This window comes from Charadrius vociferus, unplaced genomic scaffold (genome assembly GCF_000708025.1).
Source record: "Charadrius vociferus isolate BGI_N301 unplaced genomic scaffold, ASM70802v2 scaffold156, whole genome shotgun sequence".
NCBI classification, from domain to species: Eukaryota; Metazoa; Chordata; class Aves; order Charadriiformes; family Charadriidae; genus Charadrius; species Charadrius vociferus.
The window spans coordinates 1127577-1147827 of record NW_009649042.1 but is presented as its reverse complement, the minus strand read 5'-3'; the positions used below and the strand labels follow the sequence as shown (position 1 = coordinate 1147827).

Here is a 20251-nt window from a genome sequence, read left to right as displayed (position 1 = left end):
AGTTCTTAAATCCTACTAAAAAAAAAATAACACAAATTCTACAACAAAACAAAATTTCTAAGTAAAACTTACAAATATTTCATCCCAATTTTTTATGAAAATATTATCATCTTAAAAACATTTACAAGATCTGATTTTAAGTATATGCCTGTTGAGTTAAATAAACACTTAAAAATTAACTATTTCCATCCTACTAGCCAAATAACTCTTTGGATTTAGGTCAATAATTTATGTCCCTTGCTTCAGCATTTAACCCTCAAAAAAATTCCCAGCATTATAAATTGTTCTAGAACTTTAACTCAAGAATTAATCTACCTACATGCTCCTCTAAATATACAATGACTGCTGTTTGTATCACTGGACCTTAAGTGTGTTAACTATTACGTTGAATAAAAATACTTTCCTGAATCAGGGATCAAAGTACCTTCCTTTTACTTGTTGACTGGTATTTTACAGTTCATTAAGATGTCCTTTCTATTGAGGTACTGACTTGTGTGGCCTGCCTAGTCTTGAGGACTGAACAACAAAAAGAGAAATCCAAAATGCTAAGAATGTTCTTCTGTGCCCTCTGAAAATAAATTTAGAGCTGGAGGCATAGGTCCAAGAGACAGAACAGTGAGTAGATGCTATATTCAGATAGCATTAGCTTTCCAGTAATAAAGCACACTAGCAAAGATAATTAAAAACTAATGATAGAAAATATGAATAATACTCAAAAAAAACCTGAAGAAATTTGTAAGTGATATTAGGAAACAGTGTACACATATTAAACACCATCCATCTTCCAATGTCTTATGTTCAAACGAGGCCTTTCTTGTGTTTAAAGATGGCCTTATGTTCAGTCTTCACTTTCATTAGCATAAGGCATAATGCAAATTTTTGATCCATTCTGACTTCCTTATAAACGCAAATACCTTCGTTTGGGCTTAACTCATCCTTAATCTTGACCTTGCTGGCTCACTGGAATTAATCTCCAAGGCTGATGAAGCCATGGCGAGTACAGCTGTAGGGATGAAGAACATCAGCTACGAATATAATCGTGCTGTGCAGATTGACTGTAATCTCACATCATGCCCACCAACTCGTTCCGACTACGCTTGGTTACCCTAATTGTACCACCCTTGTGGACAACCAGAGGCAACGAAGAAAAAAATACCTATGAGGGAAGTATCACATATGCTTCCATACTCAACCATCTTTGCTTGGCATACAAGTGTAAGTGAAACTGTTAAAAGCCCTCATCAAACTGACACCACGTCCTCCAAACAGATGGTCCTGAATGCAGGCAGCCAGGATGTGAATTTGGACACAGTCTGTGTCTGCAGAGCCCACGGTTTTAAGCCAAGAATGTTTCAGTGGCTGAATGTCCTGAGTTCGTTCCAGTCCTGCCAGGGAATACAGCATCCCCAGTCAGAAATGGACTAAACACACAAAATAGAAGATTTTTCAATACAGCAGAATGTGAGTTATAAGTCACCTTTTATCACAGTAGGTGGGAAAATGCTTTCAAATTAAGGTTTTAACCAATTTTGGGTCTCAAAAGAGAACCTTTTTTGAAACTGGCAAAATGCAAACTATCCCTATTCCACCAGGTTTTATTTAATTTTATTTAACTATTTTCATCACGCCTCAGTGAGATGAACCCACTGTTCGGTTTCATCGTTGCTACTTGTCTGACTCCACATGCTATCTGAGATATGTGAAGAGCTCACAGCAGTAGCCAGATTAGTACAGCAGGTCTCACGAAAATGGAAAGCTGCATCAAGGTAACCAAATGTGATTGCCAACTTGGATAATTTTGCAACACAAAGCAGAAATTTGATTGCTTGATAGTTATATTTACCAAAATTTCCAATACTATATGCAGTAAGTCACTTGTATGTATGATGAGGTTAGATTTCAAAGTCCATTTGTTTTTACAGTCTACACAGTTTAGATTCCATAAGTTCATAAAGACTAATAATTAAAGATGGGAATAACAGAGAGAAAGATGTAAACACATGAAAGGTCATACACTTTACCCATGTACTATGTATAAGGTTTCTTTAAAGTATATTAAATGGATCTGACAAAATTTCTTACAGATTCATTGTACAACTAAGCCTGACTGATCTCATTCCTTTCAAAGTTCAGGACATTCAGTTACACATCTCTGAGAACAGGACTCTACATCTATTTGACTGTAAGCCTACTAAAGTCTTTACCATAAATAAATTGTTAATACTAATTACAATACATATATAAAAATAATACACACCTAGAAGCTATTAGCAAACCACCAACTATTGTACAATGATTTACTCTATCTTAAGCCAATTGCAAAAGGAAAACACAGGAAAGCAATACTGTATTAAATTACATTTAAAAAAAAAACAACCCAGAGAAACCATGAATCACTCTTAAAAAAGCTTACTGAGAAGCTTCAACATCAATAGCATTTTTTAATAATCTGGGAGATTATTAGTGATGTTGCTAATATGCTGAGTCAACTGGATGATCTGATATATGGGTAGGAGAAAAAAATCCCTGCTTTGGAAGGGAAACAATTACCTATGGGATTAAAATTACTCTGTAGCTAATTATATCACTTCACTTTTGAATTTATAAATGTGTTTGCATTTACTTGTTCTCATTCTGTCTGGCACAGGACTTCTGTCCCTCTGAAACTAACATTAGCAAAAACTTTGGTGGTATGAAAAGAACGTAACCTCCATTAGACCAGAAGACAGAATCCACAGAAAAATGTAAAGGGCTTAAAATTGGTGATGAGTCATTGGCATTAGCAAAACTTGCTCTTAATATTGTTGAGGAGGGCACGTGCCCAGGAAAAATTCAGGACATTTTTCACTGTGATTTGTAATACATTGGGCATTAGTCTCCAGCGCTGAAGGACCACTTAATCTTGTCTTCCAGAAATGTAAAGCTATGCTCTTTAATTGAGTTTCTGTGTATGTTTCAGTGCACTTGTTCAGGAAAGTCTTATTGACTAGAGTGATCTAGGATAAATTAATCTGGAAGTTATAAACACAGTGATCACAGCTAAAAGGTCTCTAAGCCAGTCAAAACTGTAAGAATAGTATTTATTACCACTGTTGCTACAGAAGTGCTTGTGTTGAATAATGAAATCAAATCCAATTGAAATGTTCGCCCTATCTCAACAACCGAAGTGCAAATGCCTTCAGCTGGTGCTTAGGTCAATACCAACAAAATCATTTCTCCTATATTTGAAAAATTTAAAGAGTACAAAGATAGCTGACTAATTACATTATTTAGGATAGCACAGAGGTTGCACAGGTATAAAAAGGAAGCAACTGCTTTATTCTATTATACTTCTAGCTTTGGAAATATAAAACAGTACTGTATCCAAAGAAAGTAAGGTTGGAAATATGATTTTGCAGTGTTGTCGTATAATGGGCATTCAATTTCACAAAAATTATCACAAGTTATTGGACATTTAGGAAATTACTACTTTAGTCAGTAAGGAGAATTTTACTCATATAAATTCGGACATTTTACTCAAGGACCCAAAATAGAAAAATCCCTCATAGTAAAATTCCTGATAAGAAATCCCTTTTTTATCAGGTAACTGATGTATTTTCAAATGTTACTGCATGATACAACTTTTTTTTCCATTTAGTATATTTGCTTGAACTAATGTCACTGCTTAACTCAAAGCCACCTCTGAAGCTAGCCTATCAGTTCCACCCTTATTAGCTCCTCGTATAATGAAAGTCCATTGGTGATTTAGTCACATTATGAACATAGAGATATTCAGTCCAAAATTTAGTCTGAGATAAATCTGTCCCTCGTGCTTAACATTTCCACTCGTTGTATCAAATACGAATACTTTTCCAGATACCCTTTTATACATAAATGTATATATTTAAGAATCTTCTGAGGAGAGATTTTAAATTTTGAGGTAAACAGCTGACCCCGAAAAATTGTTGTTGGACTTGTTACTCTACAAATAAATACAGTTCATGAAAAACTACCTACAGTATACAAAACTCTGCATAGAAATATTTTATATACAGACTCACTGCTAACCTTGATTGAAAGTACTACATCCTAAGAGGGGAGGAGATAGCTTTCTTTGTTGGCAATTAATTTCCTGAATTACTTTCCTTAGACCTGAATGTTTATATTCATTTTATCATTATGATGTATTTATTTTCTTGGTACAGTTTATTACACTGTGTATTCAAGGAGCCTATTATTGCTCCATATACAATAACACAATTAACATAAAACCACCTTCTTTTCCTCACAGCAGAAATATTATTATTAAAAGAACTATCATACTGAAATATATGTAAGTACTGTACATAGGAAACTTGAAGCAGTCTTTCCAAGAGGATACTGACATAGCCTATCTATTCACTAGGTATCGGTTGAAAACGGGTTACCAAGTTTGGGTATTACATTTCAAGCAAAATAAGGACCCCCTGAAGAAAATGCAGAGGAAAAAAACAAGCACAGTCTGTGATTTAGTAAAGCATGAGGCAGAACATTGTGCCAAGCAAATGTGCCTATTCTCCACTGCAGCAAAGCAGGAAGAGAGGCTGATGAGTTCAAAAGATCATGCCAGTGGCTCTGAGTCCTGTCAGGAGCAGGACATGCACTGAGGGTCACAGTGCACATTTCTTGCAGGAAGGGTTAAATGAAATGGGTAGATTTATTCCAGAGAAGAGAGGTAACACATGGAACATTTCATAAAAACATGAAAAATCTTCAAATATCTAAATGAATGCCTCAGCAAAGAAAAGAACCAAGTACTCCCCATTCCCCTGTCCACCAGAGAAGAAAATATGACTTTGTTTTTGATCAGCTAAGACCCTTATTTCACGTTGCAAGGCACTGCCCACCCACATGCAACGGTTCTACTTTTCCTTACTGAAAGGCTCCTTTGTTTTCCAGAGCAGTTCTCCAGCCTGCCAAGATCAGTACAAGGTCTGACACCGTCCCTCAAAGGTTCCTTTTGCTAGATAAATGTCAATGTGACACTTCACTGGGATAGACTACACTGATTTAGATCTTGTGTTATCATCACCATAATAAACATTACAAATCACTTTGCTTGCAACTAGGCACAGTTAGTCATACCATATAGCAGTGAATTACTGCATGGGGAAAAAAGTATGGCCGGTTTTTATTTTTTTACCCTCTGGGTTATTAAAGTTAAGTACATCAATAGATTTCCTATCTCATTGTCTTGTTTTTGCAAGTAACTTTAAATATTTTGTTTACAACACAACTGTCTTACTGCAGTAAAAAATAAGTTTGCTGAAACTATTACTTACCAGCAAAATTTCAAGAACAGGTCCTAAAGACTTAAAAAGATTATAGATTTTAAATTTAACACAAAGACACATGCACTGTTTGGACATTTATAGAAAAGCTAATGTGAGGCTGAAAGAATAAGCCAGAAACAGAAGTATGTTTCAATTGTCATTTTAAAGAGCATTTAATTTTTCAAATAAACCCCACCCATATATACTACAGCACTATATAAGTAAATAACATAAATATAAGTTACCTGCTTGGTCTTTAAATATTTTTGATATGACGACAGGCACTTTGTGCTCAGCACCACCCTGTAAAAGATGCGCATTAACCATGAGATCTCAATTAAGACTGAAGTGAGCCAGTCATAGTGAAAATGAAAAGGAGAAACAAGAAGTTATCCATACCTTTATGCTTAACCCCAAGCCACCAACTGGTTGTCTACGAAGTGTAACAGTTCTGTGCTTTAAAAAATTGGAGAAAAAATAAATTTAGGTGAAAACACAATATCTGAATAAGGACAGAAGAAGTTTCTAAACTGCTTTTTACTTTTAAAAAATTAATTCTCAAAGTTAGCCTGGAATCTGAGTGATCAAGTTCAGTTCTGAAGTATCATTCAATGCTGACTTATAGGCACTTATTTAATTCCTTACCATAGACAGCAGAACTTGTGTGTGAATTGTGCATGCACACTTTTAGTATGTTCTTCTATCACAGGAGTTATATACTTCCTAAACAGAAATTTTTCCATGCTTTTGCTTTGTTTTGGCATAAGAAAACTATATGAAGGGTTTTGAGATGTGCGTTTTCATAGCCATCATGTACAGATGATATTTATTCTCATTTTTCAATTACAAATAGCAATGTTTTCTAATCCATATCTTCAGACCTATACCAATTTTTTGCAGCATATGCCAAAAGACTTTTACTGACAGTCTGCTTCAAATGCTTATTATCTTGCTTTTCATGTTTAAGTGCATAAAGAAGATAAACATTCATCAATATTTTCCTACGGCAACTTATCATATGTTTAACAGTATGCTGAATTTGACAATTTATTAATGTGTAACTCTTGGTTCCTGACAACATAATAATAGCACTTCATCTGTTGACAATAATTATAGAGTTAAGGGGAACTTTTATGCAACATGCTGAACAGTACTGCATAGAATGCCATCTTTACAGTAATTCCTGAACATGGGAATTTATGAACAAGATAACTATTTTTAATTTTTCTGTACATCAGAAATTATATATGAGATTAGTCCAATACATAATACTTCCTGATTGGGTATTTTATGATTTCACTAATTCAGATAAACATATTTTTTTTATTCCAATAGTCAAGCCCATGTTCTTATATTAACAAGTTATTTTTAGCTTTTTTTTCTAACACTCACCTTACTAGACATATGTTCATACTGACTCAGGGCAAAGGGAAACATAGTAAGTCATACAATTCAGTCTCATTTTAGGAGGATAAAACTAATCCATATGGTAAAAAAAGTTAAGAATAATGTCATACATTTTCAAAATTGAAGATAAAACTAATCCATATGGTAAAAAAAAGTTAAGAATAATTTCATACATTTTCAAAATTTCTCTCTTCTTTTCCCATGAACATTATACTACACCAGTCTGTGCTAAAAATGGAAAAATATTATTATGACATATGGTACCTGACTTATATCATACACCAGTCTGTGCTAAAAATGGAAAATTATTATTATGACATATGGTACCTGATTTATATCAAAAGGTTTATAAAGATTCAATATATTCAAAGGTTTATAAGATTCAATTTCAGATTATATAATTACGCTTTATTGAAATCTGTGCTAATTCAAATTGTTTCACAGGTTTTCTTCATTTTAAGCTGCATCAAAACTTTTGATCAGAATTATCATACACACTGACAAAGTTCAGATCCAACCTGAATTAGAATATATCTCTACCTTTAAATTCAGTGACTCATTCCCAAGAGTAATTTTCCATGACAAAAATCCTATCTACTTATTTACATTCAGGTTTCTCTCCACCGATACTTACACCCTGTAAACAAATTATCCCAATATATCCCATCACGTAGGGATAATGAAATAAATATTTTGATAGTTTAGATTGCTTTAGCATTATTGGACAACAAATACAAAACCACTACATGGCTAGTTTTAGCCATTTTATAAAACACAAGCAAGGTATTATTTATTGGTGTCTTACACATTCAACTACAACCAACGTGTATTTTTACATTGTTGATAGGTATATTCTGAGTGATAATACTGATGATATAATTGAGTTAGTAGCTCTATGAAGCAATCTATTTGCATAATATATTGTAATAATATTGATATTTATATTTTCATAGTTCATAGCATGAACATACAGAGCTTCAAATATTCCTATTCAGACACTTTGAAAGAAGGTATTAAACATGTACCTAAACATTTCCTACATAACAGCTTTTTTAGTAACAGCTACATTTAAAAAAAGCAAAAACTTCCTTCTTTTAAAGATGTTAAAATTGCAAAGTAAAATGTCAAAAGCTGAGCATGATCAGGTGTCATAATCAAGATCACTTACATAAACTTATTTCAATCCTATGATAATACATCATTTGCTATGACTATGACTAGCGGTCATACAAGACCAAACATCACATTTCATTTTCTACAGATAGATTTTTGTTATTGTTTTTGAATTTTAAAAAAAATTGAACAGTGTACAATTCCAAAAGTTTAGAAGAAAGCTAATACTGGGTCAATACTGAAACCACGTAAAGAGAGACATGGATCTTCATTATATTACATTGCTTTAAGATCAGATGATCATAAATCTGGAAATGAACCATCCATTTCATTACGGAATAATAGTAAAACCAGTTCACAAGGATTTAAAAAGGGATAATTATAAAGGGGAAAAGTGTTACGGAAAATATCTTTTCAAATTATGTGAATAATTGCTATGAAATTTTGAATCTTGATGGCAGAGTACCAGCGTTGTAATAACCCCTGTAAGGCAGCGATCTGACACCCCACAAAAACTTGATTAAAACCTAAAACTATTCAGAATAATATGGTGTATTTTAAGCACATGTAAATTGGCTAGCTAAAAGATTCCAAATCAAAACATAATTGAGATAAACCTACTATTTAGTGGATATGCTTCTTGTGGGATAGAGACAGTATCTGGATTATATTAAAAAAAAATAATCAGTGATCTAAAAAAAAAAATCAAAATTAATTGCAATAATGTTTGTAAGGCACAACACGTGATAAAAATAGTGACAAACAGGACAGGTTCTAAGCACACACAACTTCAAGGTCAAAGGTCATTTCAGGTCATCAGTGTAATAAGGAAAACAGGCCAGACAAATAGAGAAAAGCACTGTATCAGGCAAAAAAAGGTGGTCTTGCAAAAAAACCTGAACATATGAGTCATGGTGAGTATGAGAAAAACCTACTTTCGTGCACAAAGACACGGCCCAAATCACTAGTGTAATACTAAATCATCAGGAGACTATTAAGAATGAGCAGAGAGACTATAAATTATTTCTGTATCTGGCAGTGATCCACACACTTTAAATAATACAGCTAGTTCTGATATGCTAATTTGGAAAATGATGCAAATAAATTGGAGAGGTAGCAGGCAAGAGCCACAGGAATGCAAAATAGCTTGAGATTTGTGTAGTAGTGAAACAGATGCCAGGAGTTAAATATATTTAGCTTTTTTAAGCACTTTTCAGGGATGATCAAGCACAGTTTTAAAGCATCCTCCCTGGCAGAAAATGACCTAATCTTACAGACAGATACAGTGAAAATTTTAATGACTTGACACGGAAAACAGACACATTCAGACTATAGACACAAGACAAAATTTTAAACTTTTGCAGTATGACACACCATAACTAGATTTTTTAAAAACCTGGTTATGATAGTAATTTGGCCTTGAGACCTTACAGTGTACAGATATTTCTTTTTTAATCTTTATTTAAAGCACAATATGTCATGTCATTTCATGAAAACAAATTTAATTTAGTTCTAAATGTAGTATTACTAAAATACTTGGGGCTTTTTTACGCTCGTAAGCAGTACAATATATAGGTACATCCACATAAATAAAATTAGTTTCACAGCCTGCCACAAGTATCCTTATTCTACAGAGCAAGAATGTAGGTGCACAAAGATTTAGGGACAATTAATTCTGTATTAGTGATGGGAAACACTTAAATGCTTTTTCTAAGTATTTGTATGAACTTTATCTGTTCAAAGTATCTTGTTGACCAGCTTCAGCCCTAGCTTTGAACATTCAGCATTTTAACACATCATAATTTCACATTAGAAGATGAGATGCACCTAATGCCTGATCAGCAGTGTTAATTTGCTTTCAGTTTATGTACATGACACATCTAGGATCATAATGCACCTCTATTTCAGGGGAAGGATGAATCACCACTAGATATTGAGACTACCCTTTTCTTCCCTCAACTCACCCTCTGTGTATCTTCCAACATAAAAGATAATACAAACCCAAGATTCAATAGCCTGTATATTTCTAACTTTCTAATATTTGACTTTGCAACTTTAACTGTTGTGGTGCTGTTCTCTTCTCAGGACCTTTCTTTGCTTTCATTCTTCCTCTCTCTTAACTCAAAATTCAGGAAGGCATTTTTTCCTCCTCCTTCAAACCAAGGAACAGACTTTTTGTCTTACAACTCCAGTCTCACAAGCCATGCCTATGCTAAAATAAAGCAGGCTGGAGGATTTTCTCCAGCAAAGCAACACGGTAAAACTCCCGTCCACACTACTAAATCTTTATTTCCTTGAAAACGTTATGACTACCACGCAAACTGCCTAACTGGGACACTACATGATACATGCCATCTTCTGATTTAGTCTGAGGTATTGTTTAAGAGAGTTGTAACTGACATTGGCCAAAACTGAGACAGAGGGTGCACCAACACCCAGTATAGAAAATTTGGCACAATCAAAACATAGCCAGGGAGCACACTCATGTACAGTATAGACAACTGTGGCCCAATGTTGAATGTGTGCTATGGCTGTGTTTTATTTTGTAATAGAGATGAAGTCATATAGAACTGTGTATAATGGATCTTGCAATAAATAAACAGAAAGAAAAAGGACACCAATATACATTAACTCCATGCACAGATTTAAATTAAAGTATTTCTAATTATCCCTACAAGTACTAGTAGCATTGGTAGTCATGTACAATAAAAACATACATGTAGAATAACATACATCTTAGTATTAGATTTTATTTAATTATGATGGAAAAGCCTGTAACATTCTGATGGCTGTCACAGAGTGAGACAAAGTCCTTGGTCCAAAGATCATTAAAAAAAATTCTCTTAATATACTTGAAATGATGATGCTTCCATAGCTGGCACTATAGATACGATTCTAATAATGTCACACTAATAAATCATTTTATAAACTATGTAATGCATATACTAATACTGGTACAAACATATTCTTATAATTTTAAGTCAAAAGTTTAGCCAAACTCAGGTTTCATGAAAGCAAATCCACCTAACAGCCCTATCTGCCAAAGCAGATAGGTTTCTGGGTGTGCACTTGAGTGCTACTGGTAACACAATTCCTGAATGTGGACTACTTTACTGGTAATTCTGTCTGCCTGCCTCTGCTTTGTCCTTCAAGCTGTCAGCTGTGCAGAGTTGGAAGGAAAAGACTAATTGATGATATGTTATCAAGAATCTTTTCTGTTAGAATCTAATCTTCTATACAAAGGTGAATTAAACACACAACTGACAGGTTTCAGCACTGTTAATGAGACCTCTGTGAAAACAGAACTGTGTAGACATACAGTATGTTTTGAATGCAGTTTAAAATATAGAGCACACTTTCATTTATAGAGGTGTTGATACGGAAGCTCGGACAGATACACAACAACCAATACGATCAGGGTAAATGCCACTTTATTGCACAGATAGCTCAGCTAATATAGACAATTTTCTCCCGTGCCACGCAACACTCAGCAATAATTGGTTACATGCATAGTTCGAACAAGCATCTCTACTATATGATTGGCTAGCCCCAGCTGTTCACTCACATAGTTATCTACTTCTATGTTTTACTCAAAAATCCTGCTTATTAGTACATTCAGCAACAGTTCTTTCCTCCCTCCACATAGCTCAGCCGTTCACAAAACACAATTTGCCCTTCGACATTCCTTGAAGCTTACACTGTCATCAACAAGTTCTCAGTGCTCGGGATGCTCACAGGGTGACCATTGATCTCTAAAAATTCTCCCACATAGAGGTGACAGAATAAAGTTTCCATCAAATATTTGATTCCAGACATGTACATGGAAATTAACCTGAAATTTTCATAAAGTGATCTATAGGGAACAGAAATCTGTAATAATAACGATGATGTCCAGCTGCTGGTGTGAAGCAAGGAGGCAAAGGCAATGACAGAAGCAGAGGTCCACAGAAATGTGTTAGTTGAGAAAAGCTCAACAGAAAGGTAAAGCTGCAAATCTCAAACACCTTCAAAGGACTGTCTTTCCATGTTTTCTCATAAAAGAAATGAAGGCAGAATTCATGGAAGATGAGAGTTATCCAGTTTATTGTGTTAGTATCAAAGATCTGAGCACCTTCCCAGAGGAAGAGGGGATACATATCCGGCTCATTGAGAAGGCTTTCACGAACATCATACAGGCAGAATCCACAAGTCACATCTTCTGGCAGGATGCAACAGGTTGGTGATGTGGGAAGTAACTTCATTAGTCATTCTTGTAATGGACAGTATCGATGTACTTGATGTGTGAATGCCCTTCTTAAAGCAGAGATCCCAGACAGCCGTAATGGTGGTAGATGACCATCAAACAAATAGACTGATACATTTACGATTCCAGGGAGAAGACTCCAAAATGTTTGACCGAACAAGTGCAGGGAGGCAAATCCCACAGGAATCCTGCTTAGCACAAGAAGCACCAGGCAGGTTTGGTTTGCATTTGTACCAAAAATGCAAGGAAACGCACAAAATAAGCCCTAGCTATGAAAATTAGCTAGGAAGAAAGGAAGCTACAGACATGGACTTCTAGAGTAATGTTCTCCAAAACTCTTTCAGAAGTCCCTGTAGGGCTGGGGAGACAGGCGACATTTTAACGCCTTGCTAAAGAGATGGCTCAAGGAAGATGGACTCAGGTTCATCAGAAACTGGGGGCATTTTTGAAACAAAGGGAGCTTGTACAGGAGGCACAGGCTTCATCTGAACTGTAAAGGAACCAAAGCTGCGGGCACTTAAAATTTAGGAAGGCCACAAATAAGGTTTTAAATTCTAGCACTGGAAAAGTTGACGGGTACAGACAACAGTATAGTTATGAACAATGCTTCTATTGTGGACATAAACAGAGATGTTCTGTATCCTGAAGTGAAGGACAGGTTAGGGAGGGAATAATACAAATAGGAGACGCAAAACAGAGTGCTAGGAACAAAATCAAAATTGCAATAAATCTGAACTAAACTCTGGAGAAGTAGAAAAAACTCTAATACTGGGATGCAAAGTATATATGAAAGGTAAAATAGGCTAGGTAAGCAGCAGAGTAAATGCCTTATGCTACAGAGAAATTAAGTCAAATAAAACCAATAAGGCAACTACCTCAGGAAGTGTAACAGCAGATTCCAGGCTAAATACAAACAAGTGTCTGTACTAGTGACCACTCAACTAGGATGATAACAATGACTGAGATATGCAAAGAGGCAACAGGAAACAGAAGTGTAACAGTGGTAACAGACGTCACTTAACCTCCAGTAGATCGGACAGATACACATAAGGCTATAAGGCAGTCAATAAAAAGTAGGTCTCTATCAGTCACTGCTTCATGGAGCTCACAAGATTAGACTCAATATTTGCCCTAGTCTTGAGTATAGTAGCTAAGAAAATTAAAACTTTATAGGCAGTGTGAAGAGTGCTTAAGGATACCACACTGGAAACACATACCCAAGGAATGCCATTTATCAGAAGGAGTTAATTAGGAGAAATAGGAAAACTGCATGGATAAAGAGGAGGTTAAAAGAGGTTATTACATGTAAAGAGTGATGGAAACCATATTCATGTGAAGATAAGAAAAAGGAACATAAGGAAATAAAATTGAAAAACAAAATTAGGCAGCAACAGAAAAGAGTTCCAAAAACTGCCAAAAAGAATAACAATTAATAATAAATCTTCAACTCTATCAGGAGCAGGAGGCCTGCCAAAGAAACCACAGCGTTGACCTATGATCAAGATAGAAAAGGGATACTCAGAGTAAATAAGGCTATTGAAGAGAAGATAAATTAATACTTTTCATTAGTGTGGAAGAACTTTCTTTGTAGCACAAAGGATGTATGGATCTGTCTGAATTTAAAACCACTTTAGAAGCAAATTGACTAAATAACAGTAGCAAATCACTGGGGTCAGATAACATTCAATCTTAAAGGAACACATGGATGAAACAAAGCAGGAGCGATACTTCCCAATAAAGCCTTGATACACGAAGACTACAACATTGAAAATAAAATCCCAGGTTTTTTATAAGGTTCCAGTAAAGGCTTAGGAAACTTAAGGCCTGAACTAAACAAATTAGAATGATAGGGAAAAAAATAAAACCTATAGACAGCGAGAGAAACTATAATAAAGAACAGAATTGGCAGACACTTTGGTGAACTTGATCTGTCTTCGAAGAGACAGTGTATTTTATAAAGGCAAGTTAGGGAAACACAGGAACAGTGAGGGAGGAGCCTTGCACAGACATATTGCTAATTAAAATTAGTTAGAAAGTAGATAGAAAACAAAGGGATGGATTAAATGCTTAATTCTCCCAATGGAGGAAGGTCACCAGTGAAGTCTCACTGTTGCCTATGTTGCAACCTGCATTATTCAAAATACAAAGAATTAAAAAAAAAAAGGGATGAGCAATGAGATTACCTTTGCTGCTTTTTGAGACGGGAAGCGTAAGTGAACTGAAAGTATTTGCAGAACATCTTACAAAATATTAACTGGGCAACAAAATAGCAGACAAAATACAATAGCAGATCAAAACTAGTGAGAGATTATTTTTCACACGTAAATTATTTATGTAAGGAATGAGGACTGGTTCTAAATCTGCCACCTCTATTAAAGAGTAAGACCTTGGTGTTCAAGTAGATGGTTCCATGATATCATCAGTGCAGTGTTCAGTAGTGGTCAAAACCACAAATCAAATTTTTGGAAGTCTTGGTGAAAGACATTCAGCAGCACAAAACTGTTCCTGTAGAAGGAATAAAAGAATAGGCTATAACTCTTCACCCAGGAAAAGAGACAGACTGGGGATCAGGAGGCTCTTACAATACAGTAAGTTACACACAGGACAGTGAATGGAAATCAGTTTTTATAGCCTTTTCCAGTACAAAAACTAGGAGGCATGAAATTATACTATTAGGAACTAGGAACAGAACAAACAAAAACAGGTGATCCTCTACACGAGGTATAGTAGATTCTAGAGTATGTTGGGAAAAATACTTCTAGATGCTTAAAGTCTACACGTGTTCAAGGGGATATTGGACAATGTCGTGGTTTGGCCTCAGCCAGCAACAAAGAACCACGCAGCTGCTTGCACAACTCTCACAGCCATGGAAAAAGGAATCGTCAGGGCAAAACTCGTGGGTTAAAATAATGCTATTTAACAGAACAGCACAAGGAAAACATGAAAACGCGATTACAGTACCGCCGCGATGTGCACCGACCAGACCCGCACCGCCACAGCCCACCCGAAGTGGCGACTGCTCTCCTCGCCCCGGCTAGCGCCTCTCATAGCCCGGGCATGGGTCACCTGGGATGGAATACCTGCCCCCTGCCGGCTCCTGGGGAAATTAACCCCACCCCTACCAGAACCAGGACAGACAACTATAGCAAAAATAAACCCGTTAAGGGCTAACAGAATACTGCATTTTGCTCAGGAAGGTGCTGAATAACTTGGGGCATGGAAAGTGTTATGAGAAGCATCACATTTTTTTGCCCTGTTTGGCTTTTCTAGGGAAACATTAATGTCTGCTGTTGGAAAAAGACAGAGGGCTCAGTAGATTTTAGGTCTGACTCAGTTCTGAACTTCTTATGCAATGACAAAATTTCCTGACTACAAAATTTGGACAGAAATCCACACTAATACTGCAAGCAACTATGAAAGAAAATTCTGCTCCAGAACTTGCCAAAACTGAATTGCAATATTTGTGGGAAAAAAAACCCAAACTATCTTTTTGTGACATTAATGATAATGACATGCACATATGCAGCTGAAAACCCAGTGTTTGTCTTGGTCAAACATACAACTTCTTTCATGTTTTCCTTGTCTGCAGGCTAGATATAATTTTTCTTTTCAGACTAATTTATTTATGGTTTGAGGCTAAAGTGAGGCAGACATCTGTATCAGTCTTAAAAAACAAAACAAAACAAAACAAAACAAATCTATGATTCTATGAATACAGAGCTACAGTTGACTGTATGATGCCTGTGCAATTTTATTTCATTATAGGCAAGGAAAATGCTTTAGAAAGTTTACTAACTATCAAACTGAACAGGAAAGCTGAAATTGATACATTTTTTGCTTTTTAGCTAGTATTTTGTTTTGCTAATGATATCCTTTAATAGTATCTACAGTTTATTAAAACTCTTCATTCTGAAGGCTTCCAAAGTACTCAATGTGATACTATAATGATCACTCATTCCAGTTGTGCTACAAAGTAGAAGTAATTAAGTACCCCCCATAGCACACCACATAGTAGGCCTGTTTTGTTTTGTTTTCTGTTTCTAGGAGATTAGAGGAAGAATAAGTGCCCTGCATGAAACTTCAGGATACATTTGAATAGACACAATGTAATTATTAAAACTGTAATCGGCCAGGATACCAACATGAAATATTCCTATCTTTCTGAGAACTTTTATTGTTGCAAGTTGCCAAGGATTTTATGATCTGTTTCTCAAAGCAATACTGGCTCTCTAATACCTACCGCTATGTTTAAGAATCGGGGTAACGATGTGGCCATCACATTCTCTAGCATCTAAGTTCTGAGAAACAAATGCATTGACCAGTGTCAAACGTACCAGCAATGGAAAGGCAGATTTACCCACACAGTGTTTGACAGCCAGTTTGATCTGCTTGCATGTCAATCAGTTCCTTGAGCGAGTAGGCTGGCTGTCAACTTAGTCTGCGGTGGAAGAATATGTATTTTGGAAATTCATTTTCTCTTTGAACAACAAACTGTAAACCTGAGAAGGCCACTAAAATTTTCACTTTTGTAATGCTCTAAGTATTAAAGGAAATTCATATTGCCTAATTGCACATGTCTAAGTAAAACTTTTGTCTTGTTCTGATGCAGGAGAACACTGGCGCATATAGGTGTGGACTGAACAAGTTTGCACATGTTCAAAGACAACCAAACTGCATTTAAGAAAGCAGCCTGCTCTTTGTGAGAGAGTAAGATTTAAAGCCACTGAGCCACTAGCTAGGCACAAATGAAAAAGTAATTTTTAGGGATGAAATTTGCATGGCTGCAACAGTGGAAACACAGAATTTAAATTTTGGGTTAGAAGCAATATTTAAGTGTGATCAATCTGTCTTCCTCTCAGTCACTATCACGACCCTCGTGGAATACCATTTACTCTGCAGGTTGGCCAGAGCGTGACTGGTGGGTTTGTATCTCATCAAAGCATATAGCTCGGAGACAGGGGCTTTATTTAAAAACAATACCACGTTCTGTGGGCTGGGGCAAAAAACTGCACTGCCAAACAAGACATTAGAGATGTGCATAAGCAGAAAAGATTTTGCCCCAACATAAGATGCTGATAGCCATAGTCCACAGAGGAAAGCAGTTCAAGTAATACATTGTTAAATTCAGCCTGTATCTTTTGCTTACATGTAGTTCCCAAAGGTGTTAGAAATCCAGGGAAAGCCAATTCCAGAAAAGCTCTGGACTGAAACAGCACATATAACTATATAGATGGGGGGAGGAGGGCCTTAAAAGGTCTCAGTCATCAATATTGGAATAAAGACCAGTGAGGTAGAAACTTTCAAGAACTCCAGTAATGATGCCAGGCAAGAATATATTGAAAAACAGATACAATATAAATTTTAAAACATGTAAGACACAGACACCATACAAAAGAACACCATGACAACAACTGTACAGAGGAGAGACTGCTTGGTAACAGGAGGTGTAATGCTGCTTATAACAGCTACAAAAAAATGATACAGCTAAACCAAAAAATCCTATAGTTTTAATAGTTTCAAAATGAATGATACTTTCACATGCAATTTGGAAAACCATATGGTTAAATACCTGTCTTTTAAGTATGAGGTAGCTCTTGACAACAAAACTTTCTAGATTCCTTTAAAGCACGATGACTCAACAGAAAAGTTTATCTCTGGAAATTGATATTCATTCATGTGAAGTGACATGATGGGAGCTTAATGGGCAACATGAGAAGGCAATTACACTCCTTATTTCTGGTACTGCTTTTTAGCAAGATTTTATATCCACCTGTCAATGCCTCCCCATTATGTCATTATTATGAGGTTGTTAACACCTAGGACTGGCACTTGTGGTAAAGGATCTTTCAATAGGAAAAATATTATATCTATCTATCTTAATGAACAATGTACTAAAGTGATTTCAGAAGGAGATTCTGCTTGAAGTAATCCACACCCTTTGACATAAATGGATATATATGGAAGAAGATTCTATATGTACCACATTTCCCTTTTCTGTGCCAGTCTGCATGAAAACATTAATGAATACATATATTATTTTGAAATATCAAACTGACACACACGATAGAAAATGCTGCAAAACTTGAAATAGCCCATGTTCTTCAGATTTTGTTGAAACTGTTGGAAGAAATAAGCCCATTCACAATGGCTAGAAAAGGTTCGAAGACACAGATTTCCAACACTTTGATTTATTTCTATCCTTTTCCCTTCTATTTATCAGTAAGACCACTGTGCTGACTCTACAAGTGTCCTCCTGGGCTGCCCCATTCCCCTGCTGGGGCAGGGAAGTTGTGTGGGGAAGCGTTGTGCCGGCTTCTATCCTGGGTAGGCATCTCCCCAACTGCAGGACGTGGATGCCGAGTGACTTGGCAACATTAAATACAGCCATGACCAAATATGCCTTGGTACCTGAGCCCATATTGTCCCCACGCTCAAATCACAACGGACTATTAGCTTCACAGGTAGCAGACTATTCCTTAAGCAAGGTAAGTGGCTAAACAGGAAGATAGGAAAATGTGAACAAAGAAATCATTCATTGCTGCACTGTTCAGAGTTGCACAGAGTACTTTTTTTTTTTTTCATAAACTTTATCCCCACTACTACAGTCGCATCTGTCATTTATTGGAAACAGTAGTCTCAAAAGGCATCCTAATTTGTAGAACCTAAGATGTCAAATTTACTGCAGGTACTACATGGCAGGTTGACAATAGAGAATAAAAGGCAGTCTCAGGCAATGATGGCAATAACAGCAGAGCTTGCCCTTGGGAAACACGCAAAGGAAAAGAAGCAGAGAAACAAGAAAGTGCAATATAAAGAGTTAAAAAAGAAGCCTGCAACTTGTCCTGCATGGACGCAAGGGAAGAAACAGTCTGATACCAGAAGGGGTAAGAAGATAAAGATAGGTACTTAACATACCAGCCGTACCTTATCTTCCTTTTCTTCAGCAACTCTTGAAGCTACCACAAGGAAGTTATGAGATAAAAAATGATTGAAAAAACAGATCCTGTAAGAATGTGAGACCAAGTAAAACGTACCATAAAATGCAGACATCTTTCCAGTTGTTAGATATCCAAAAACAACAAAAAAGGATGTGGTGAACAGAGATATGCGAAATCCTTCAGGAAGTTTTCTCCTCAAGATGGGGATTTCCCACAACGAGGATTTTCTCAGCTGACACCCTCCACCTCTCCAGCCCTAGAGCTTCCTCAGCAAAATGTTCTACGTGTATTTAACATCCTGCCACATACAGAGATTTCCGCTTCTACTTACACAACCCTCACTTCTCACTGACTGGCAGCGAACTTCCACCTGTCCATTGGGTGCAGGCTGCAGTCCACCTATTGGCTCTCTTTGCAGAAACACGGATTTTAAACTACAGTAGGGGCTGCTCTTGCCAGAATTATTTCAAGATGGAATTCAAACGAAACACCATACTGAGGAAAGAGAGTGCGCGTAGCACTCTAACGACAGATGGTGCTGGATAATGATTAATCACTGAGTCTAACAATATAGGCATCTACACAATAAGGCTAGAACCACATAGCATTATGCTGACACATAAAGATATCACATGACATCATACAGCACATCAGATGAACTGCAGTGCCATCATACAGGACTGGGACACAGATTCCTTCTTCCAGTATGTGGCAGTCTAGGGTGAAAAAATACTTAAATAGAAGCCAGAAAGCACCGAGTTATGATCGTTTCCTTACTCACTACTTTTACTACTAATATACGTCCCACAGCCTTTATTAAAAATTGAGTATACACAAATCTTAAGAAATCAGTGGAGCAAGAGGAAAATGTAAATATCACACAGTTATCCACTTTGGTCAGACTGAATGTGCCACATCTGTGCATTGCCACAAGTTAATACTGCCCTCTCAGGAACTGTAACCACCAGTATCTTATAATTAACCAGGTAAACAATCAAAGAATGCATTGAAAAATAATGTAACAGCTTTTCCATAAAACTACATTGGGGGTGGGGTGTCAATCAAAGAAATTTATTACAAGTAGGATTTGCTATATTGTGGGATATAACATGTCTGGTTTTCAGGAAAAGCTTTTTGCTCAAAAGGTGCCTGTATAAACTTTAGTCCCAAGTCTGTATCATTTTTAACAGACTATTTTATGTTCGTAGAAATAGTTGCATTGGTTAAAAAGACAGTGTAACTCAGAAAGTGGAACAAAT

At 36.2% G+C, this 20251-nt stretch overlaps 1 protein-coding gene across 1 annotated transcript in view; it reads right to left on the bottom strand.

The window, feature by feature from the left end:
* Positions 1-20251, bottom strand: part of SNTG2 (syntrophin, gamma 2) — a 183847-nt gene that overhangs the window by 149768 nt on the left and 13828 nt on the right. The window contains exons 3-4 of the mRNA XM_009887927.1: positions 5691-5747; positions 5537-5594 (exon numbers count right to left, since the gene is read on the bottom strand). Coding sequence (XP_009886229.1) covers positions 5537-5594; positions 5691-5747 — 115 coding nt within the window. The remainder of the gene's footprint in view (positions 1-5536; positions 5595-5690; positions 5748-20251) is intronic.